The sequence below is a fragment of the Meriones unguiculatus genome, chromosome 4 (genome assembly GCF_030254825.1).
Source record: "Meriones unguiculatus strain TT.TT164.6M chromosome 4, Bangor_MerUng_6.1, whole genome shotgun sequence".
Classification (NCBI taxonomy): domain Eukaryota; kingdom Metazoa; phylum Chordata; class Mammalia; order Rodentia; family Muridae; genus Meriones; species Meriones unguiculatus.
In genome coordinates this window covers 70523112-70546325 of record NC_083352.1, presented here as the reverse complement: position 1 = coordinate 70546325, position 23214 = coordinate 70523112, and the positions used below count along the sequence as shown (strand labels likewise).

Below are 23214 nucleotides of genomic sequence, written 5' to 3'. Positions count from 1 at the left end.
TGACCTCAGCACCCTAGGAACTGCGTGTGCTGGTACAGGCCTTTGATGTCAGCACTGTGGAAGTGGAAGCAAAAAGATTAGAAGCTCAGGATCACCCTTCCATACAAAGCAAATTTGAGGCCAGCCTGGGCTACATGAGACCCTATATCAAAAGGGGGAAGGGCACAATATCTGCATTTGGATGCCACACACCCCCCTGGAGACTTTAAATAATCTCTGAGGTAGCTGTAATACCTGATACAGTATATGCAGTATGTTAATTTTATGTAAATTGGGGATTAACATCAAGAGAGATGTTCAGGATACAGGCTTTTCTTGTTTGATCCTTGGTTGGTTGAATCCTCGGATTTGGAGCTGGGTTGGATGAGCAGTTATAAGGGTAGGATGTACTTGTCAAATCTAAAAGATTCCCTGGGCACAATGGAAACATTTCTTCCATATCCCACCAACAGAATCTGACAAACTGTCCTGAAATAGTTTTCAGTCTGCAGACAGCTGTCTAGCGGGGACATTTCTTTTGACCTCCTGGCAGCAACAGCCAGATTTCTAGCATGACAGAGAGCCACGAATGTGCACCCCACCTATCCTAAGATGACTGACCCCTCACACAGACAACTTCCCTTCCACCCCAAGGCTTCAGAAGTCTCGTTTCTGTGTGCGGCTGCCCGGAAACAAACCCCACCCACTCTAGACTCAGCTGCACACCCTTTCTGCTGGACAGCTGCTTCCTGCAGATTTCTGGACAGCTAGAGGCCTGCAATGCCTCACTATTCGGGCTCAAAATGTCCCAAACTAGCAAGTTCCAGTCAGATAAAGAAAAAAGCAGGCACCAGAGGAACTGGACATTATAAAAATAAAAACAAGGGGGAGGAACAGGCTGCCTGGGGGATTTCTTCGGCTCAAGCTGCTCCTGGGTCTGCTACAAGCTGCCTCGTCTCCCCAGCATTTTTGCTGCATGAACACTGGAATGTTGGGGAGTGTCGTTTAACTGCCATCATGGCTTTTCTCACTTACCTGTGTGGCTTGGGGTGAGCAAGAAGGGGGAAGGGACACACTCTCCAAACTAAGCCCCCTTCTTATCACCTCCTCTATAATGCCCACAATTCCCTGCTAACCCTATCCTGACCCTCTTTCATGCAGAAAGAAAAGAAAATCCCTTGGCTCCAAAATGGCATCTGGCGATACAAAGACGAGCGTCAAGAGCGGCCACTCCTGTGCTGAGAGGCTGTCTCTGCAGGAGGAGGACCAGGGGGGAGCTGAGGACTACTGCACCCCGGGAGCCTTCGAGCTGGAGCGCCTCTTCTGGAAGGGCAGCCCCCAGTACACGCATGTCAACGAGGTCTGGCCCCGGCTCCACATTGGTGATGAGTAAGTTCCAGGCCCAGCCTAGGCTGCTGTCACCCCCGGGGAAGGCGCAGCGTCCTCTCCATCACTCTACTAACTCCTAGTCACAGGCCTGCCTTGTTGGTCAGCTGTTCTGTGAGAAGTGTATCGGTTAGCGCTCATCTCCATTTTACAGGACACTCAGAAAAGAGCCTTAGCAGGCCAAGCTTATTTTTCTCTTGTGCATAAATCCAAAGGAAGGCTAGCTGGGCCTAGCACAGTACCGGCAGGGTCACCAAGACAAGGGCTTCTGGGCACTGCTTTACCATCATAGAGGTCTATCATTCTTTAAGTCTGCTCAGGACCCAGACAATAGGAAGTCAGGGGACAAGAAGTCATGAAGGGCAGCTTGCCCAGGGAAAGTCTAGCTGAAGACTTCTGCACAAGAGAGGCTAGGAATGGAGTCTTATGTTTTGGCTATTAACAGTAGGAATAAGAGTTTGGCATAGAAGTAAACCCAAAATATGTGTCTGAAAACTAGGTCAAAATCGAGGTCACTGCCCCTTCTCACAGTCGGTTTCCCCACTTCACAAACAGCTGAGAAATGTCTGGTGGGTGATGATAATGGCCACCATTTAGGAACCACTGTATGGTAGGCACCATTAGGCACCCTGTAAACATGACCTCCTGTGGATTTCGTGATAACCTGGTGAAAGAGAATATCTCATGGTAAGGAAACTGAGTCACAGGACCCTTGGTGACAGAGAGCTGAGGTTCCTGACCTCTACATCAATCTCCCCCATCCTTCTGAACTGCAACTCATGCTCTGCCTGTTCTTAGAGCAGATGAACAGGGCGCCATGTGGGATCTTTTTTCTTTTCTTTTGGTTTTTCAAGACAGGGTTTCTCGGTGTAGTCTTGGCTGTCCTGGACTCACTTTATAGACCAGGTTGACCTTAAACTCACAAGAGGTTCACCTGCCTCTGCCTCCCCGAGTGCTGGAAGTACAGGCATTTGCCACTGAGCCTGGCACATGGGCTCTGAATACCCAGCTGGCTGCTTGAAAACAGGGGTGAACTGTGTATCACGGGCAGTAGCCCCATCTCCTCCTCCTAGGTATGAAAAATTAGAAAAACGGCCATTTCCTACTAAAAATAGGGGCATAAACCAAACTGCAGGCCAGACATGGTGCTGCATGCCTACAATCCTAGCACTTTTGAAGCAGAGACAGAAAGATTAGGAGTTCAAGGCTAATCTTGGCTAGATAGTAAGTTCAAGGCTAGCCTGGGCCCATGAGACTATCTCAAACAAAACAAACATAAAATCTCCCCCCCCTTAATTCTGCCAATAACAAGTATTAAGGCTTGGGGGTTTTCTTTAAGGGTTTCTGTTGTGTATGTGTGCATGCGCACGTGCACAGGTGTAAACCACACGGTCTGCATGGGCGTCAGAGGACAATGAGCAGCCCTTGGTTCTCTCTCCGCCACGTGGGAACCAGGAATTCTGAAGTCAGGTCATCCACGTTGGCAGCAAGCACCTTTACCCACTAACCCATCTTGCTAGCCTGCGTAAATTAAGTTCATATACTGTATCTACTTTCTGTGAGCGATTTCATATATAAGGAAACATACACATACACACACTTGCAAGGCATTTGCTTCCTTCTTAAGCAGATTGATTTTTCTAAAGCAAATATGATTTTCCTTCCATTATGTACATACATGTAGTTCGTGGTGCAGGGTATGTGTATGTGTGCAGGTGGCAGGAGCAGACAAGATGTCAGAGCCCCTGAAGCTTCCTTATGGGTAGTTGTGAGCTACCCATGGCAGGCTCAAGAGCAGTGAGCTCTGAACTGCTGAGCCAGCTCTCCAGACCTCCAGATGGGTGCTTTGTTGAGTCTCAGTAGCTCAGGCTAGCCTTCAACTCCTGATCCCCTGCCCTCTCCTCTCAAGCACTGGGACCAAAGGCTTGCACTACCACATCTGGCTTAAACATTTTCTCCTTTAAAAAAACCCTGCCATATTCCACAGTACAACTATGGTACAATTTGATATTTCCCAACTGAGGACATTAGGGGGACTTAGGCGAGGGGTACACCGAACTCGATGTACTGTTTTCTGTTAGAATTCAGATCTACTGGGATATAACTCATGTTCCACAAACCCATCCTCTTAAATAGTGCAATTCAGTGATTAGGATATCCACAGTTTCGCAACCATTGCCGATATCTAATGCAGAACATTTTTATCAACTCAAGAGGAAACCAGGCATTAGGCAGTCACTTCTTACTCCTCCTCTCCTCAGGCCTCTACACACCAGTCTCCCTTCTGTTCTCATACATTTGCCGAATCTGGACGTTGCCTTGGAATTGGAAGGTCTGGTGGGCTTTTGATTGGCACGGTTTTCCTCTGCATACCCTTCACGGCTCATCTACACTGTAGCATGCATCAGCGCTGCATTCTCTCTTATTGCCAAATAACCTCTGGGTTATATTTGTAAGTTTTCTATAAGTCAACGTTAGCTTTTGTCAAGGAGGTGTGCAATCACTCTGACCTCACACATGACTTCCACAGGTGCAGTACACGAGGATGTGAGCCCAGTACTGTTTATACTGAGACTGATAGAGAAAACAATGCATACCGGGGACAAGCACCCTAAACACTAGTAGAACCTACCATTGCCCCCTGGGGAGATGTGGTGGCTTTTGGACAGGGCCTTTTACCTTTCTGGACCTATGTCCTCACCTCTAAAGTAGTTGCTAAGAATCTTCAAAGCGTAAAAGACAGTACTTTGGAAACAAAAAGGTGATAGACAAATGGAGAGGTCACTGTTGTTAGTGAAATGTCTAAGAGTGTAGGTGAAGGCCCACCTGCAGAAGGCTGAATCAGGGAAGCACTGAGTACTGAGAATGCACATGCTCAGCCTCAGGGGCCGTCAACCAATGGCAAATGCTTGCTTCCTTGACCTTTGATGATAACCTTGCTTCCTTCAACCAAGAACATGTCACTGCCCTTTCAGTTCAATCCAGCTCTGCCCAATCATGCCCCAACACATACATGCACACACACACACGCACACCACTCACTCAGAGGTCCCGGGATGGGAGTCAGCTCTGCCTCATGCTTGACTCTGATCCTGGACTTGGTATGATGCCCACTTATCAGTGTTCAAAGGGTCATAGACTTCATGGCAGAGCAACCAGGTGAGGCTATAAGTTACAGGATGACAGGAATGCCTGAAGTGTGTGTGTGTGTGTGTGTGTTTGTGTGTGTTTTGGTCTCTCTGGAGATATTGCCCAAAGCCGGTTCCATAGACATAAAGTCTCAGTTTTCATTTAATATTTGCATTGAGGATGAGGGGTTTTTGTCCCATAAAGCGCCTAAGATCTTTGAAAGCGCAGTCTCTGGAGGACGGTTTGGAAGGCAATCCAGACTAAAGCCTAGGCCAGCAGCCAGCATTAACCCCAAGACGGCAGCCATTCTTTCTCCTCCAGGTCCTCTTTATGGAGGCAGACGGCAGAGCTCTCAGGCCACAATATCAGGTTTCTGTAGGGCTTTGGCCTGGCCATCAAGCTCTCTCCGATTTCTTCATCCAGCAGATTATCTAGCATTTAACATGTGAAGACATCAGAGCTCACTGCAATGCCGAGCACACTCAAGCGTGCACTATCACAGATGAGACAGGTTCTAGACTTTGACAAGAATGTGAAGGAAGTATTAGATTAAGCACTAGATTTTGTTGGGAGGTGTCCTCCTGCCGTGAGGACAGCGTGAAGACAGAAGCCAATCCGTATCAGTGGCCTCCTCTGAGATCCCAGCACAGTGTGGGAAGGTCCCTCGGCTTCCCAGCCTAAGGTGTGAAGAGGAATGCCTGTGAACCTGTGGGTTTGAGGGTTTCTAAACATGTGCTCAGTCCTGGATTGTCCCCAGCGGGTTCAGCCCCATTGGGATGCCTAAAAATCCCAAGTCCGCCTGATACACCAGCCCCACAGAACATCTGCTACATTGACAGAGGATTATAGCATGGGTCAACCAGCCACCCTGTGTATGTCCCCATGGGGGACAATTCCTCATTCGCTACCCACTTCTCACAACTTGGGGACTAAGTCTGCCCCACTGCGAAGCACAGGCTCCCAGAGACAGCACAAAGCTCTCCCTCCTCCATTCTATATGCAGGCGACAGAGTTCAAGTCCCCAGTATGCATGGCTACTAACTGTCTGGCCTTTGGCAAAACATTTTATTGTTCTGGGACTCTGATTCTTTATTTATTAAATAAAGGACGATATCAAAGTCCCCATCTGGCTGTAACATACAGTTCTTTTCAAATCATCCTGTTTAATAAATTAGGCTTTATTAGATTCAAGCACATACTTGTGTTATTACTCTTAAGTCATTTAAATTAGATTCAAATTAGGTTAACCAAGTGTTGCCCTCTAGAGAGCAAGGGACTAGGAGATAAGAATAATTCATAGCCTCTTATCAATCAGCACTCCCTAAATGGGTGCTTCAGGAACTGCTTGAGCATGCTTGAAAAGCACCACACTTCTGTAATTTAAATATTCTCACTTTAATCTCCCTCACATCTTTCATTTGCTTAGCAAAACCTTTCTTCTTTTTTATTTTTCTTTCCATCTGCTCAGCAGGAAGGACACTATCTTACCACTGTGGAGGAACTGTACATTCCTAGGCAGGGCAGCCGATGATAACAATGGGCTGACACGGAGTAATTGAGAAATCTCCTTTCCCACATGACATGCCTCTGTGCTCTTAAATGATGCTGCTGCCCCTTAGATGGCTGGGGCCCAGAGCAGCTCCTGCCAAGGTCTCATTTCAAGCGGCCATCAACAATCCCAAACCCTTCCCAAAGCCAGGCCCTCACAAACTCCTGTGCCCAGCTCCGCACTCTGTAGCCCAGGGATCTCTGTCTTGTCCTTTATGGTTCCTTTGCTCACAGCCAGCTAGTAATATTAAAAAGCCAGAGGCATCTGTCTCCTGGGCCTGCAGTTGGGGAAACTGTCCCATAGATGAGTCTGGACAGCTGTGGCCCTCTTCCCATACACAGGCACAAAATTACTGTGGCCTCAAAGCACCAAGCAAAGCTGGCACTTGGCCTCCTCCTCCAAGGTGGCAGGGTACAATGCAGCAAAAATATACCAGTGTTAACAATCTTGCATGCTGTACTTTTCCCAGAACCAGAAAACCTGGACTTTGAACCTTCAACTATTGCAAGTGGCCACAAGTCAAGGACAAGATAGCCAGAGAAAGATGCCTGAGGTCCTGGCCAGGCCTTCTCAAGCTAGATGAAGCTGCCTAAGGGCTAGTTTAATTACCCAGGCTAACCTAGAACTCGCAGAGATCCACCTGCCTCTACCTCCCCAGTGCTGGGATTAAGCACCACCACTCCCATTTCTGTTGCTGTGAATAAACAATAAAACCAAAGGCAACCTGGAGAGGAAAGGGTCTCCCTGGCTTACAGATTACAGTCCATCATCAGAGACAGCCAAGGCAGGACGGAGGAAGTGGAGCACAGACCATGGGGCAACGCTTCTTCCGGACTTAATTACGTTTCTTACACAGCCCGCGTCCACCTGATTAGGGATGGCGCCTCCCACGCTGGCCAGGCCCTCCTACAGCAATTAAGAAAGTGTCTCACAGACATGCCTGCAGGCCATCCGATCCAGGCAGTTCTTCATTTGAAGTTCCCTCTTCCCAGGTGACTCCAGGTTTTTGTCAAGTGGACAGCTGAAGTTAACTACGATGGAGTTTGAAGCAGGCTATCACAGGGCGACTCCAGGGGGCACTGGTGGGATGCTGGGACAGGGAGGAGAGGGAGAAAGGCAAGGCTCTGATTGAGGAAACCCACAGTGGCAGGACAGAAGTGACCCACATGGAAGGCTGGTACACAGGTATGGAGACATCCCTCTGGCCATCCTGGCACTCTCCCCTCATGGAAAGACAGCCCTTTCTCTCAACATGGTCACAGCCACCCTGGCTGTATAGTAATTCCCTTCCTCATTCAAATCCTAGCCAGGCCATGTCTGTCTCTCAGCTGCAGTTAGAACCCAGAGCTTGGCCAGTGGACTGCAGGGAGGGAACCAAGGAAACTTGGTTAAACCAAGGATCCAGGATGTTCTCAGAATAAACTGCATGGGCCAGGGGGAGTGGCACATCAGTCATCCCAGCAGTCGGGAGGCTAAGGTAGGAAGAGCACAGGTTCAAGCCCAAGCTGAGCTACAGGCAAACTGAGAGCTGGAGAGACTGCTCTGTTCTTCCAAAGGTCCTGAGTCCAATTCCCAGCAACCACAGCCATCTATAATGAGATCTCATGCCCCTTCAGGCATGTGGGTATACATGCAGACAGCACTCACATACATAAATAAATACATGCAGATAGAGCACTCACATATATAAATAAATACATGCAGATATAGCACTCACATACATAAAAATCTTTAAAAAAAAGGCATATAGGGGACACTTAAGATGGCTCAGTGGATCAGAGTACTTGTTGCTCTTTCAGAGGACCAAGGTTTGAGTCCCAGCACCCACCTGGTATCTCACAACTGTCCTTAACTCCATTTAAGGTATCCAAATGCCCTTTTCTGGCCTCTTCAGGCATGAAGCATGAATTCCTTACACTGAGGAATCCAGGCCATGTCCATCTCTCAGCTGCAGTTAGAACCCTGAGCTTGGCCAGTGGGCTGCAGGGAGGGAATGAAGGAGACTTTGGTCAAACCAGAGATCCATGATGTTCTCAGAATATAAATACACGTGTGCAAAACATCCATACACATACAAAAAAACAACTTAAAACATTTTTCTCTTAATTGGAATGTAAATCTGAGCCAAGGGTTTTTGTTTGTTTGGTTGGTTGGTTTTTGTTTTGTTTTTTTCAAGACAGGGTTTCTCTGTGTAGCCCTGGCTGTCCTGGACTTGCTTTGTAGACTAGGTTAGCCTCCATGTTTTCTTGAGGACCACTTACCACTTAGGAATGATTTCAGATACAGCATACCCAATTATGATTGGTGTGGGTGCACGTGGGCCCCTGCACAGCCTAAATGTACAGACATCAACTTTGCAGACTCAGTTCTCTTTGTCCACCCTTTCACTCAACTTGTCAAGTTTACATAGCACGTGTCTTTACTGCTGAGCCATCTCACCAGCTCTCGGATGTATTTTAAATTGCCCGTTCCCCTGGGCCTGATATTCTTTTAGAAGTCTTGCACTGGGCAGTGGTGGTGCATCCTTTAATGCCAGCACTTGGGAGGCAAAGGCAAGTGGGTCTCTGAGTTTTGAGGCCAGCCTGGTCTACTGAGGGAGTCAGATGGAGCTACACAGAGAAACCCTGCCTCAAAAAAGAATCCAAATAAACAAACAAATAAGTCTCTCACAGTGAGACAAACGTCTTGGCTGAAGTGACAGTGGGATGCATGTATGCACTGAGGGCCACAGGTGACATAGGTGCTCACAGTACAGGCCGATATCAGAGCTTCTGAGCTGTGTGTGCAGGTGTCTTTTGGAGACACCTCTGTCTGCAACTCCACACTAAATATCAAAATAAAGCAAGTTATTTGACTTCTTTGGCTTCTCAGCACATCTGCTTACATCATACCGTATTAAGTATGTCCTCACTTTCTAGAACATTTTATATTTATTTTTATTTACTGTGGATGGTGTTTGGCCTGCATGTGTATCTGTATGTCACATGTGTGTAGTGCCCTCAGAGGCCAGAAGAGGGCATAAGATCACCTGGAGCTGATGTTACAGACAGGTGGGAGCTGCTGTTACAGACAGGTGGGAGCTGCTGTGTGGGTGCTGGGAACCAAACCCACAGCCAATGCTCTTAACCACTGAGCCATCTCTCCAACCCCAGTGGTTAGCCCTTTGACACCGAAGTTTAACAGTGTCATCTTGAGAACTATGCGATCAGTTACAAACAAACAAACTCATGTTTTAAGTAAATCTATGATTTTGTGTTGGACATTCACAGCTCTCTTTGGTCATATACAGCTATAGGTTGGGCACACCTGCTAGTATATTAAGATAGCATTATATAAAACAGTATACATCTTTCAGTTAATTTTTGCTTTAAAAATGCTGCCCATTATTTGAGCTGTTGGGAAAAGAGTGCTGATAGATTTAGCTTGCTGTGGAGTGGCCATATGTATCAAACTGTAAAAATAAAATAAAATGTAGCACCAGAGCTGGGAGAATAGCTCAGTGATAGATAGAGCATTTGTTTGGCTTCTTACTGGAGTCCTTGGGTTCAATCCCCAGTACCACACACACACACACACACACACACACACTCACATACACACATGAACAAGCACACACATACATGTACAAACACACACATACATACACACAAATGCACAGGTATACACACACTCACACACACATGAACAAGCACACACATACATGTACAAACACACACATACATACACACAAATGCACAGGTATACACACACTCACACATACATGAACAAGCACACATACATATGTACAAACACATACACAAACACACATACATACAAACACATATATGCACAGGCTCACACCCATATACATAGACACATGAATGCACACAAAAAGCTGCACACCTACATATACCATGAAGGACAATAAAACAAGGCACAAAAAAAAGAAGGTATGAATCAGCCTGATGGTGCAGGTCTATAATCCCAAGTCCCCGGGAGGCTGAGGCAGGAGGATCACAGTTCAAGAACTTCCTGGGCGACAGAGAATTTAATGCCAGCTTGGGCAACTTAATGAGACCCTGTTTCAAAATAAAAAGTGAAGAGAGGGCCAAGGGGATAGCTCAGAGGTAGAGCACAAACATAGCATGTGCAAGGCCTTAAGTTTCATCCTTAGCATTGCAAATAAAAATAAAATAAGGGGTATGCCTGTATGGAATTATATAGAAAACAGGTCTCTATAAAATAAAAGAAAACTATGCATAAAAAACAACTGGAAGATCTTACATCAAAAGACTAAGAGTCTAATCTTTATATTTAGTGGGTAGAAAGATGGGCCTCTCACTGAGCGCGGGGCTCATCAGCTCAGCTAAAACCCAGTGGTCCTGCCTTTGCCTTCCCGGTGCTTGGACGGCAGCATGGAGCCCGGCTTTCCCGTGGGCGCCAGGGATCGGGGATCAGGCTCAGACCTCATACTTTCCTGGCGGGTACTTTCCTGACTGAGACACTAGACACTTCCTCTGTCCCTCCTCATCCAGACTCGAGAAGTAAATGTCTCAATCTGTTTGTTGTTGGTTCCCTGAAGTCTTTTCCCATGATCCAAGAGGCCCAGAAGAGACACGTGGTCTTTTCCCTCTATTTCCCATCATCCCTGGGTTTCTTAGGTTTCCCTTCTCAAATAACCCATCTGAGCCAATTATGTATTGGCCCTCAAATTAAATAAAAAACAAAACAAAACAAAAAAAAAACAAAGCAATACAGTAACCCTCTATCCACCCTCCAATTTCAGTACCTGCTGAGCTGGGCAGCTGGCCCGACTGAGGACAGGACACAGGGCGCCTACAATCTAGGAAGTACTCATTTTTATTTGTCAGTTTCCCGTTCTGCTGTGGTCAAGGTCTCAACCTGACTGCCAGCTGAGGGAAACCCCCACAGTGGTGTGTGAGGACAACACACCCCTGCCCAGCTCAGGTGGACAGAGCCCTCAGATAAGCTGATGCACGAAAGCTCTGATGAGCCCTTTCTTCCCAGACACAATCAAAGGCAGCTGGGTGGGGTGAGTGGAGCGGTATCACCAATGGGTGACAGCTACCCTGGACCCTTCACTCCAAATGCGGCAAAGTGCAAACCACAATTTATCCAAACTGCCATTGGGCTCCGTGGAGACTTGCTGCACACATACTGAGCAGTGTTTCTGGTGAGTTAGAGCTTCCTGTCAAGCACAGTTAATTTTAATTTTTCCACCGAGCTCAACCTCAAAGCGAGGCTGATTGCTGCTCAGCAAGACAGGCTGCGTTAGTGGAGGCTTTAATTGAGTGCAGATCTGTGTCCCAAAAGCATAACCTTTGTTGCATACATATTTCGGGACAAGAAGGAAAATGAAAATCAGGCCTTTTGGAGGAAAATGATAAAAGTAGATTGTGTTCTATGGCCAGAATGCCAGCACCAAGGGTCAGCCAGGGGGCTCCTTGGGACCCCAACTCCCCACACAACCTCCCCCCATTTTTGGGAACAGGATCCCACTATGCATGCAGCCCTACTTGGTCTGGAACTCACTATTTAGACCCACCTGCCTCTGCCTCCCACACGCTGGCATTAAAGACGTGTGTCACCCAACTGAGCCCCAATTCTTTTGTTTATAGACAGGGCCTCACTCTGGTCCAGGCTGGTCTGGAACTTGTAAGAGCCCCCGTCTCTGCATCCCAAGTGCTGGAACTAAAGGTATGAGCTACTGTACCTGATTGTACACACAGACAGCACTTCTGGAAGGCTTTGAAACATCTTTCTCAGCTCCAGTGCCTGTGCTTAGTTTCCCCAAACTCTAGACTCCACTGCTCTTCCTCTCACAGGGAACAAGGACACTGAGGAGAGATGGGAGGCTCGTTGGCAGAGGACTTGGCATGATTACTGATGTGAGGCTCCTCCAGGACCAGGGTACTGGTCCTTACTTCTGTCCACATCATTCTCCAGTGGCCTTACTACACGTAACGCTGATCTCGGTTGTGAGCATGGCGCACCTGGGAAGAAGGACTCTCATTAGCCTCCATTAGCCTGGCCTGTGGGAATATTTTCCTGATTGCCGATTGATGGGGGTGGAGGGGCAGCCCACCACTGGTGGTTCCATCCCTAGGCAGATGGGCTAGATAAGAAAAGTAGCTGCCCTGAGCCTGGGATTCCCTGCTCTCTGCTTCAGTCCCTGCCTCAGATCCCTGCTTTTAGCCCCTGCTCTGGCTTCTCCTGATGATGGATTCTGGCCTGTAAACTCAAATCAACCCTTTCCTCACCAAGTTGCTTTTGCTGATGGTATTTATCACAGCCACAGGTCCACTCAAAGCAGCGTGGATCTCAAAGGAAGCATAGTGCTCTCCTGGGGCTCCAGTGTTGCCATCTGACACCTTGTTACCCTTCCCTGGGCAGGGGGTTAGTTTTTGTGCTATCAAAGGACATGTCTTCTTAAATCCAAACTCTACCATCCTCTTCAAATGCTGACTATAGCTCTCTTTGACCCCCAAATACTGTCCCTGACATCCAAGCACTTCTAAGACCAAAGCCTATATTCCCTCTGTCCTCTCCTCCTGTCCCCTTTACCCCTCCTCCCCATCAAACACTCTGGTCCTCTTCTCCTTTCCCATCCCCAGTCAGTCTGCTGAGACATCATCCCAGACCAAGACTCCTCCCTCTTGCTTATTCGACAACGGCCACCAACAGATGGTTCTTGCTTTTGCTTTTCATATCCCTCCAATCCATCTCCACACATCAACCAGGATGATCTTTTAGACAATGTCTGCCCTTTCTTAAACCATCTCTGACTTAGAGTAGTAGCCAAAGGACCCACCACAAGTCCCCACCGCCCACCCATCCCTTCAGCTGCACTGGTTGCCTTCCCACTCTCTGGAGTACCTGCCATTCCTTCAGCCATGGAGGAGACACTCTTGCCCCAGTTTGCTTCCTGACTTAACCCAATGCCACCTCCTCGCAGAGACCTCTGCCAAGCACCCTTCCAGATGTAGTCTTGTGGCCAGGTCGTATTAAGTCACGTGGCTTTACTTTCTCCACAGCTTCTGTTATTCATTTGTTATTTGCTATGCCGATTAGAATAGACAGTCCCTGAGAAACCGTAGCTGCTTAATCAACCTGTTCTCTTCTGTTCCCATCAGTACGTCAAAGAATCTACACCATCATGGGGGATAAAGCATTGACTGCACAAGTCCCGAAGGTTCCTTCACCATTCTCAGCCTCCATACCTTAGTTTGTGGTATGGAGGCCTGTCTTACCTTGACGCGGCCTGTCTCGCCTCCTTCTTCTCCTTATTAAATGATGACTCTTGTAAACAAATGTTCACCCTGTAGAAGGGCAGATTTAAGGGTGTTTCTTCCCCAGGGGCTCCCAACACTTCCTCCAGGAATAACTGCTTCCTCTGATAATCCAGCCAATTTTTTTTTTCTAGCTCTGTTCTGAGACTAACTACCTCAAAGGGACCTTATTTTTGTTTCCAGAAATTCTTCTGCTGAAAACTAAGGCTCCCACCTGGATTGGAAGTAGCTCCTTAAAACAAAGAAAGCCCAGCTAGGCAAAGGATTCAACAAAGCAATCAGTCCCCATTCATACTGTGTCCTACAACCCCGTGGGCATCAATTCAAGGCTTTTATCCAGTCCCAACAAAATGCTCCAAACCATGGGCTTGAAGCCATCTTCCCAGCTATGACTACCAAACGCATAAATGTTTGGAAGCTTCAGCATAGAGGCCTCTTTTAAAGGGTCTCCTGGGGCTCTGTGAGGTAGGCTCAGCAGAACAGATCATTTCAGTTCCCTCTGGACCTGCGGGATTAGGTGAATTAGGCAAATGCCCAGCCCGAGCCTACCCCTGGAGATAGCTTTCTCAGGGTCAAAGTACCAAACAGGTGCCCAGCGGCCCGGGGCTCGGGAAACCGTGCACCACCCGAAGCGTCCTGGGCTTCTTCTCCCTGCGCCCAGGGCTACGGCGCTGGACCGCTACGGGCTGCAGAAGGCGGGCTTCACGCACGTGCTCAACGCCGCGCACGGCCGCTGGAATGTGGACACCGGGCCCGACTACTACCGCGACATGGCCATCGAGTACCACGGCGTCGAGGCCGACGACGTGCCCACTTTCGACCTCAGCGTCTTTTTTTACTCCGCTGCCGCCTTCATCGACTCGGCGCTCCGAGACGACCACAGTAAGACACCCTCTTCTGCCTTGCCTCCCAAGGCCCCGACCCCAGGCTAAGGCCCCACCCTGCCTCGCACCACCCCCAGGCCCCGCCTCCAAAGCAAACTGCCCGCCCACCTCTGGGGAGAGGTCCTGCCACCATGCATAGGCCCCGCCCCAGGAAGAACCGGGGCTCCCGCCATGCCTAACGGGATAGGTCTGAAGCAGGATCTACCAGATCTTCTCAGGTCTGGTGCGTTGGGGTTGAGGATTGTCCACAGGGATTGGCTGAGCTAACTGCCCTGGTGGGTTGCGGGTGGGGTTCTGGGCTTGATAGCTAGTGTCAGGAATTGGAAAGAGGGAGGTTTAGAGGGAAAGGCTTTGGTCTGAATCTCCAGCTCCTGAGGAACCCTTTAAAAGGCAAGGGGGAGCCTAATGGTGGCGGTGGCGGTGGTGGTGCACACCTTTAACCCCAGCACTCAGGAGGCAGAGATCGCAGAGTTCGAGGCCAGCCTGGTCTACGTAGTGAGTTCCAGGACAGCCAGGGCTACACAGAGAAACCCTGTCTCGAAACACACACACACACACACACACAGGCCAGGGTGGTCTGGAAGCCCTCAAAGCTGGGAACTGCAGCCAAACGTTAATCGTGCTGGGGCCCAAACTTAACTGGAGACGGAGGCTTCATCTGTGCTTGAAAACTTTGAAGGACCTGGCTTGCTTGAGACCCCACGTGCAGACTTGAAATACTTCTGCTTGGAATACCAAGCGCGCCCACAGACGGGCCCCTAAGACGCCCACCTCTTCAAAGTTGGGGCCCTACAGAAACTCTACCAGAGCATTTGGGCTTTGCACCCACAGTGTCCCAGTAGCCCAACGTCACTTACCGTCTTTAGTCGAAGCCTGGCCCTTGCCCACTAAGTGCCGTTTGACGGCTCTAGGGCAGGCAGGCAAGGCTACAAGGCTATTTTGGAGAGAAGGACACAGCTCGGGTATGCACCACGGGTATATGCCGTGGCTGTTGCTGGGTGACTTCAGCACATTCCACAGAAGCCAAAGGGCCATCACAAACTCCCCAGTCTGTGCTCAGACTTCAGCCTCTTGTCACACCCCTTTGTGAATCATCACACAACTAGAGGTATCCAATTACGGAAAGCCTTTCCTGCCATAAGAGGTTGGGATTACAAGGCTCACTGACCGACTGACCTGCTTCCAGAACTTGCAAGCTGGGGCTAGGCCTAAGACGCCGAGTCCGAGCCGGTGGACCTGGACGGCTGTGGCGGTGCCTGGTTCCACAGCCGGCCGTAGCCACCCACCCTTTTGGTTCAGAGGGCACGATGCAATGAAAACGCCCACAGAGCTGAAGCGTTTAGATTAGAGGATGTATCACTTCTGACCTATCCTTTTATGATTCTATTTATAAACCATCTATTGTATTCCGTCCATTCCGAGTTTCCACACAGGATCAAAAAAAAAAAAGCAGCCGGACTGTGATTCATCTCATGCGGTAAAATTCACCTCCCTGTATTTGAAGTTAACTGCAAACATATTGGGGTGACGCTGTACAGCGATCCAGCCCCTCAGTATCTGTTTCATGTGCTCAGTTGCCATTTTTATGTCTTGGAACTCCCTCCTAATGGAAGGGGCCTGGCAGGCCTTGGAGAAAACAAGGCCGGGTTTAGCGTCTCATCACAAAACTCAGTAATGATGTGATTCCTCCAGTGATGAAAATATTTACCTTGAGCAGCCCTAATGAGGAGCAGCAGCGGAATACATAAAGCATTTGGCATAGAACCTGGAGCAGGAGGCCTGCGGCCACGCGCGCTGTGGAGCGCCTCACTGTTCCGGCATGTGCACCTCATCATGGTAAAGTTTCCGATCCTAAAAGAAAAGAGAGAGAAAAAAGACATTCCAGCTTTGAACTTGTATGACAGACTCCCGTGAAAGCTTGTTTTAGGATCCCCGCACACCTCACCGCCAAATCATCCAACTCCGGACTCTGGAGTCGGATGTTCAGGGCCTGCTGGGCAGGGCATCACCTCAAGCAAGTAAGACCTGAGTCGGGGCGTGTGAAAGCGCCGGTGAAGGATGGGTCAGCAGGAAAGAGTACAGACAGAGGCCAGAGGGCGCGAGGGAAACAGGGGTGGGTGAAGGATGGCGGCTTGTCTCTCCCCGCCTGGGATTTTTGTGAGAATCGATGCCAGTGTGGTGGAACATCTGAGTTTTGAGGGAAAACCTTCAATCTGGAGTTTACTGTCACACACGTTTTCAACTCTGTCAGAGGGCAAACAAAAGTGACCAATCGTCTGCTTGTCATCTGTGTCCTGAGAAGGCTCCTTAGCTGGGCCCCAGCAATGCCACAGACCCCAGGAGAAGCGGATGACAGGTGTTTGGCTTGCCTCCACATGCAGGGGGTGCCTGACAGTGCCCTAGAAAACCAAGGGACACTGCTGTGGCATTTCTCAGCCACACCTGGTCACATGTTTCTTCTTAGAATCCTGATGTAAGAGGTGTTAAGGACAGTCTGGCCCCAAAGCAGACCTTTCTCTTGCTTCCCTCTTGCCTTTCTTGCCCTTTGTTGGCAAGTCTTAGCCCAAAAGACACTACCTTTGCCCCACCCCTCTGCCCCCTATCTTCATGCTTCTTCTTCTTTTTTTTTTTTTTTTTCTTAACTTGATCTTACTTTTTTGTAGTGCTGGGGATTGAACCCAGGGGCCTGCATCTGCTGTGTGATTCTCTCTCTCTTCATTTGTTATTTTGTTTGTTTAACACAGGGTCTTGTTATGTAGCCCATAATATCCTGGAATGCAGGATCCTCCCGTCTCAGCTAGAGTGCTGGGATTACAGGCTTAAACCACTGCTTCCAGTGAAAAATTTACCGCTTTTAGTGCTGTGGAGATAAAACCGCAGCCTGTGATCAGCCTCGGGGGTCCAAGCCTACTCCCTCTCTATGCCAGTTTGACCTTTCGAAAGAACTAGGGAACCTTGTTCATGGTGGAAAGATTGGAGCAGAAACTGTCTGCTCTCCTATCTGGGAGCTGGAAAACCCCTTCGAAGCCAGGTGGTGTGCCCAGGGTCACACAGCCAACCAGAGGCAGCACCCGCTGGCCTGGGAAGAGCTCCTCCCTCAGCCCAGCTTCACAGGGGAGCGACTGTGCCGTTGAGGAGATCTCGGGATGTCATGGAAGCAGAGACAAAGCCAGCCTATAGGATTTGACACAGTGAACTCATCCTTCTTCACTGGGGTGAGAACTGCCACAGAGCTGCCACAGAGCCAGCGTGGATGCTGGCGGTGAACTCAGGAGCATCTGTTTAATGAAATCTCCTAGGAAACGGCAGGCATCATCCGCTCCGAAGGCCAGGTCTTCGTATCACCGCTTGCCTGTCACTCACAGGCCCCAGCTTTTGAAGCCATCACAAAATCTACTTTAGGGACTGCACATGCTACTCAGGATCTGGCGCTTCCTTAACCTTGGTCCCCAGCACTCCAGCCACATCAACAACTGCAGAGAAGGAAATCCCAGCACTTGGGAGGCAGAGGCAGGCGGATCTCTGTGATGTTGAGGCCAGCCTGGTCTACAGAGCAGTTCCAGGCTGTGAGTTACATAGTGAAACCCTGTCTCAGGATAAACAAACAAACAGTTAAAAGAATAAAATCCAGGCTGGAAAGATAGCTCTGTTGGTATAGTTCTTGCAGTAAAAGCATGAGGATCTCAGTTAATGCACAGCCCCATGTGAGAAAACAAACAAGCAAAAAACCAGTTGTGGTGACATGCCTTGTGACACCAGGGCTGGGGATTTGGAGACAAGCTGATCCCTGGGGCTTGTAGCCAGACTAGCCTACTGGCAAGGCCCATGCAAATGAGAGACCTTGTTACAAAAATATAAGGTGAACAGTACCTGAGGAACGACAGGCACACACACACACATGCACACACACTTCAGACCAGGTGGGTATGAATATATAGATGCATCATCTTTCTGGCAGGAATTTGGTTCTCTGATACATCTAGGCCATAGCCAGGCCAGATTGTCCCCTTTCTTTCTGTCTGTTGGACTCACACCTTGTCCTCATTCTCTGAGGACTTGGGCATCCCCACATCTGTCTTGGATGAAGCAGGAACTGTTTCTGCCTGTACACGTTGCCAAGAAAGGCAGCTTCTACGACAGTGAGTGGGGCACAGGCAAGGGCAACCTCTAAACCAAGGAAGGGGTGCCGTCGGGGTGCACTTAGGTCTGAAGAGCAGGTAGGCGTGTGGTCACAGGCTTGCTGGGTATGTCTTCCTAAACTTTACTATTGTGATGATGGTGGTGAATCTGTGTCATGTGTGCACAGGCTGCACACCTGGAGAGGTCAGAGGACAACTTTCAGGAGCTGGTTCTCTCCTCCCACCAAGCGGGTTCTGGGGCTAGGATTCAGGTCACCGGCTTGCTCAGTAAGCAGTTTTACCCAGGGAACCATCTCCCTGGCTCTGATCTATCTGATCTGAGTGACAGAAGCTTACCTTTCAGTCACCACTGAAAACAAGCAATTGGATACAGTAGAGGTTTTGTTTGTTTGTTTGCTTTTAAGTTTATTTTGAGATAAAGTTTTACTCTGTAAAGGAAGCTGGCCTCAAATCAGTGGTAATCCTGATGCCTCAGCCTTTTAGGTATGAGCTACTATGACCAGCTAGATACATTAGAAATTCTGAATTTAGGCTGGATGTGGTGATGCACACCTGTAATACCAGCACTTGGGGAGGCAGAGGCAGGTGGATCTCTGTGAGTTCTAGTCCAGCCTAGTCTGCAAAGCTAGTCCAGGACAGCCAAGGCTACATAGAGAAACCCTGTCTCAGAAACCAAACCAAACCAACCAACCAAACAAACAAACAAAGAAATTCTGAACTTAAAGTTTCTTTATGCAATTATAGCATTTCTCCTTCTGGCAAATATTTTATCAAAGCCAGCATTTTTCAGACATAGGCTGTAACCTCTCAGTGGGTAATCAATGTGGTGGATGTGCCCACTCTTATGCATTAGAAAGAATAGAAAATAATAGCACAGACTGCACGTAGCAAAGGTACATAGTATTTGTAAAACTTGTATTTGGCGTGCATACCTTGGAGCAGTTCAGTGTAATGCCTGGGCCTCGATGCCACGCTGTCTTATCTGGGGTGTGGCCTACCATTCCCTGGCTGTGTGACTGGAGCAAGCCACTCCTCTGCATATCCTTCAGCGACCTCAGCTATAGATGGTGCTGACAGTCTGACTGGAACCACTGGGTATTTGTGAGACTTGATTATGATAATGTGAAGTGCAGGGCGCTAGGCACCCTGGCGCACAGCTGTGACTGTAGCACTCCAGGGAGGCTGAGGCAGGAAGATGGAGAGCCCAAGACCATGTCTCAATGATGGAGCTGGACCCTGTCTCAAAAGCACACAAACCCATAGAGGACCCAGCAGAATGCCCAGGGCAATCCAGGTTGCCTAGGAGTCAGCTGTGACTTGAACTAGAAAACAGTACCAACAGCACTCCCTAGCCTCAGGACTGCTAGGGCTGCTGTGGCAGTCACATAGCCTCCTGGTTTCCTGAAGTTCGGGTCAGGCCTGGGAACAAGCCAGCCTGGCTGCCCTGGTTTTCCACCAGCTCTGGGCCTCAACAGTGGGACTTGTCAGAGCCCCAGAGCCAAGAGGGAACAGGACTCTGAGGTTCTGGTGACAGGAAACTGGAGTGGAGGTAGGGGGGAAGGGCACCTGAGCCCTCCAGAGAACAAACCTGGGGAAGTCCATCTCTCTTTCCACGCTGGCAGCATTAGTGAAACCCACATTTGGCTCCAAGAGCTCCAGCCAGAGCTGAGAGCTCCCTTCCCATCCCCACTCCCAGGCTGTCTTTTTTTTCCTCTCTCTCTCTCTCTCTCTGCCTTCTCTTCACAGGCTTCAGGCTCCCCAAAAGCTTAATGGGCTACAGCTTTCATCTGTTACAAGTGTTTAGTTATGACAGGAGAGGAAGAAACACATCAGTTATCAGCAGAGCTGGCCAGAGGCCAGGCGGCATCTCTCTGGAACACTCCATTGGGATTAGAACACCAGAGGTGGATGTTCATGCTGGATGAGAGTGCGGACTGGTTCCCCCTTAGAGATACAAAGGGGGCTGCTTCCTGCCCTCCTTGCCGGCTTGGGTAGACAGAGAATGGCACTCACTAATTGCGCTGAGTTGGAGGATACCTCTGTGCTCCTCGCAGATTGTCATGGGGACAGGTCTACCCATCCCGTGTGGAGTAAGAATAGGAGAAGTGAGGTGCCCACTGTGCAGGGCTTCTTTCATTTCTTAGGCTCTCTTAGCTTCTGGCCCTTGCCACTGACTGGGCTTGGTCCCATGAGGAAGAGAGCGCTAAAAGCCACGTCCATGCAAACACTGTCCACAGGCAACTTCCTGTTTATCTCTCCGGGCATCAGGCTGAGAGGCAGGAAGTCTGACAGCACTGCGTTCACACAGCTCCAGATAGCCCAGCCAGCCGAAGCTCAGTAAAGAAACCGACCACGGTGGGAAACAGCAACCACTGAGAGAGAAGAGAGCCAAACCTCAGCGCAGTGGCGCGCAGTGAAGGCCTCAAACGCATTTTACATTAACCTGCTTCTTGTGGCATCAACCTTGTGGGTGAGCTCCGGCAAGACACGTCACCTCCTGAACCTGTCTCTCCACCTGCGAAGCAGGGAAATTGATAATGGAGTTTAAGTCAAAGCTGAAGACAAGGTCGGGTGGGCTCTAGAGCGCCACCAATTGGAGGCCTGAGGGCCATCATGGCTGCGGATATGAGCGGTGTTGGCCTGAAACGATTTTGCACGCCCGTTGCTTCTCAGAGTTGCAGGTTTCAGAGCATTTTTACACTGTTAAAAAATCTGTGAAGACTTCAAAGGTTTTCTGTGTATAGGTAATATCTTTCAAAGCTTACTTCATTGAAAATAAGAACTGAAAATTTTCAAATATTCATTAAAAATAATAAAACGTATGAATTGTAACAGTAAAAATGAAGTGTTATTCAGTTTCATCCCTGGGGTGCACTTAATGTTCTATGAGACGTATACACAAGAGCATGCTGAATGCATGCGGCGAGCACGCTTGCTCAAGGGAAGGCAGGAGAGAAGGGTGAACTGCTAGCTCATGCAACACATTTGTCTCCCTCCCGCGCAGGTAAGATCCTGGTTCACTGTGCCATGGGCCGAAGCCGGTCAGCAACTCTGGTCCTGGCCTACCTGATGATCCACAAGAACATGACCTTGGTGGGAGCTATCCAACAAGTGGCTAAGAACCGTTGCGTCTTGCCCAACCGAGGCTTCCTGAAGCAGCTCCGAGAGCTGGATCAGCAGCTGGTGAGGCAGCGGCGACAGGCCGGGCCAGGGGACAGTGAGCCGGGGCTATAGGGGCCTCCCCAGGGAGGAGCAGAGACCCTAGCACCCAGAGTGGAAGGCTGAAGCGTGTCTCCACCGAGGCTTTGGTGGTCATGGAGATGGGACAGTGAAACCAAGGGCCGGGCCAGCAGGGAGGCCTGCTGTCTCCTGTTTCCCCGCCTCACAGGGGCCAGGTCCGCTGCAGGGGAACTGGGTTTGGATAACGTACCGCTCTGCAGTCTCCTGTCCTTTAAGTTGGTAGCAAAGAGGGCTTTATTTTATTTTAATTTTTTAATGTTTGGGCACTGTGTTGTGATTAAATGTTTGGCTCTGAACGGACAAAAATCATATTCTTATATTAAAAAAAAATTAAAAATAGAGCTTGATTTTTTTTCAACCACAGAAAATTGCCTGGCAAGCTGTGTTACAGGACAGGCTTTATTGTTTAAGAGGAAGCCTCAGGAGAACCATGTTTCTTTATCCATGGCGGCAGGTATGGGCCTAAGCAAGAATGAGCATGTGTGTGTGCCTGGCTGGGGTGGGCGTGGAGTCTAGAGCCTTGGCACAAAAGTCCCTTCCCTGTATCCCAGCCAGAGCTGCCACCACCCACATGACTTGTGCTAAAGTAGAACAAGGAAGAGGGTAACTTCACAATTTGGGAGAAAGAGAGGCAGCAGACACATTTCTAGGGGACCAGAAAGCTCCCTTTCCCTTTGGTTCCAGTAAGGGCAGAACAGTGGCTTGTGTTCACTCACACCCTGAAGTATTTGCAAATGTGTGGTTTGCATGGAGGGTAGGGCAGGGCACAGCTGAGCTCCGGTGTGAGCTGACCTGTCTCAGGAGTTAAGCCAGTACCCTGACACAGCAGCACAGCCTGGCCTGCTGGCTTCCGGAAGCCAGAGCCCTGAAAAGATGGGACTGGAGAGAGGATGTCGAGAGAGGGGAACCGCAGTGGAGCACCAAGCATGACAGTGTCCTAGAGAAATCAGGGCCGGGCCTAAGGCCGGCTGGGGAATGTGGGGAAGGGCCCATGTCTCCAGTGTGAACTTGAGAGTCCAAGAGGATGTTCTTGCTGGAGGGGTGTTGGAGTGAAGCCATCCAAGCCACCATGACATCTTTAGCTTAGGACCTTGTGGTCAGGCTGATTTCCAGGAACTCTCCAGAGGGTGCTCTAGGTGTCCTCTTAATACATTCAGGGGTAGAGATTACTTGAGATTCCCTCACAGTTACAATATTGGTCTTGTAATAAGTTAAAAAAAAAAAAAAAAGAACATTACCACAAAGTTGCAAAAGCAACAGGCAAAGCTGAAAGCAAACACAGTCACCTGGTCTTGTAAGGCCCAAGACTGAGGTGGAGACATGCTAAGCTGGGCAGATGCTTGGCAGGTTGAGCACAACTCTGGTTCTGAGGGAAAGAACACTGGCATAGCACAATGACCAAGGATGGACTCAATGCTCAGATTTGGTGTGCTGGGAGCCTCAGGTCAAGGTAGCTCCTACTTGGGCTTTTCACGAGAGCATCCTGATGGCCCCTCTGACCTCAGTTCTCTATCCGTCTTATCCATTTGGTGTTCAGAGACAAGTCAGCACTTTACTTTTCGTGAGTAGGAGAGGTAGGACATCACACAGTCCCCCCCGCGCCCATACCTCGAGCCACA

The 23214-nt window shown here is 49.2% G+C and overlaps 1 protein-coding gene and 1 long non-coding RNA gene across 2 annotated transcripts; one reads left to right on the top strand and one right to left on the bottom strand.

Moving 5' to 3' along the window:
- Positions 1-757: 757 nt before the first annotated feature.
- On the top strand, positions 758-21958 carry Dusp29 (dual specificity phosphatase 29). Its single transcript, XM_060382098.1, has 4 exons — positions 758-1028; positions 1141-1368; positions 13994-14214; positions 21360-21958. Exons 1-4 carry the CDS (start codon positions 760-762, stop codon positions 21587-21589), a joined length of 948 nt encoding a protein of 315 aa, XP_060238081.1. The 5' UTR covers positions 758-759; the 3' UTR covers positions 21590-21958.
- On the bottom strand, positions 11763-14000 carry LOC132653659 (uncharacterized). Its single transcript, XR_009591435.1, has 3 exons — positions 13882-14000; positions 13294-13362; positions 11763-12036 (listed from the first exon to the last, which is right to left on the bottom strand). It is a non-coding gene; the product is annotated as an uncharacterized LOC132653659 (long non-coding RNA).
- Positions 21959-23214: the final 1256 nt, after the last annotated feature.

Coding starts and splice junctions, on each gene's coding strand:
- Dusp29 (XM_060382098.1), top strand. CDS start 760: ATGCCTCACTATTCGGGCTCAAAATGTCCCAAACTAGCAAGTTCCAGT. Junction 1,029..1,140: donor ACTTACCTGTGTGGCTTGGG/GTGAGCAAGAAG, acceptor TCTTTCATGCAG/AAAGAAAAGAAAATCCCTTG. Junction 1,369..13,993: donor CGGCTCCACATTGGTGATGA/GTAAGTTCCAGG, acceptor CCCTGCGCCCAG/GGCTACGGCGCTGGACCGCT.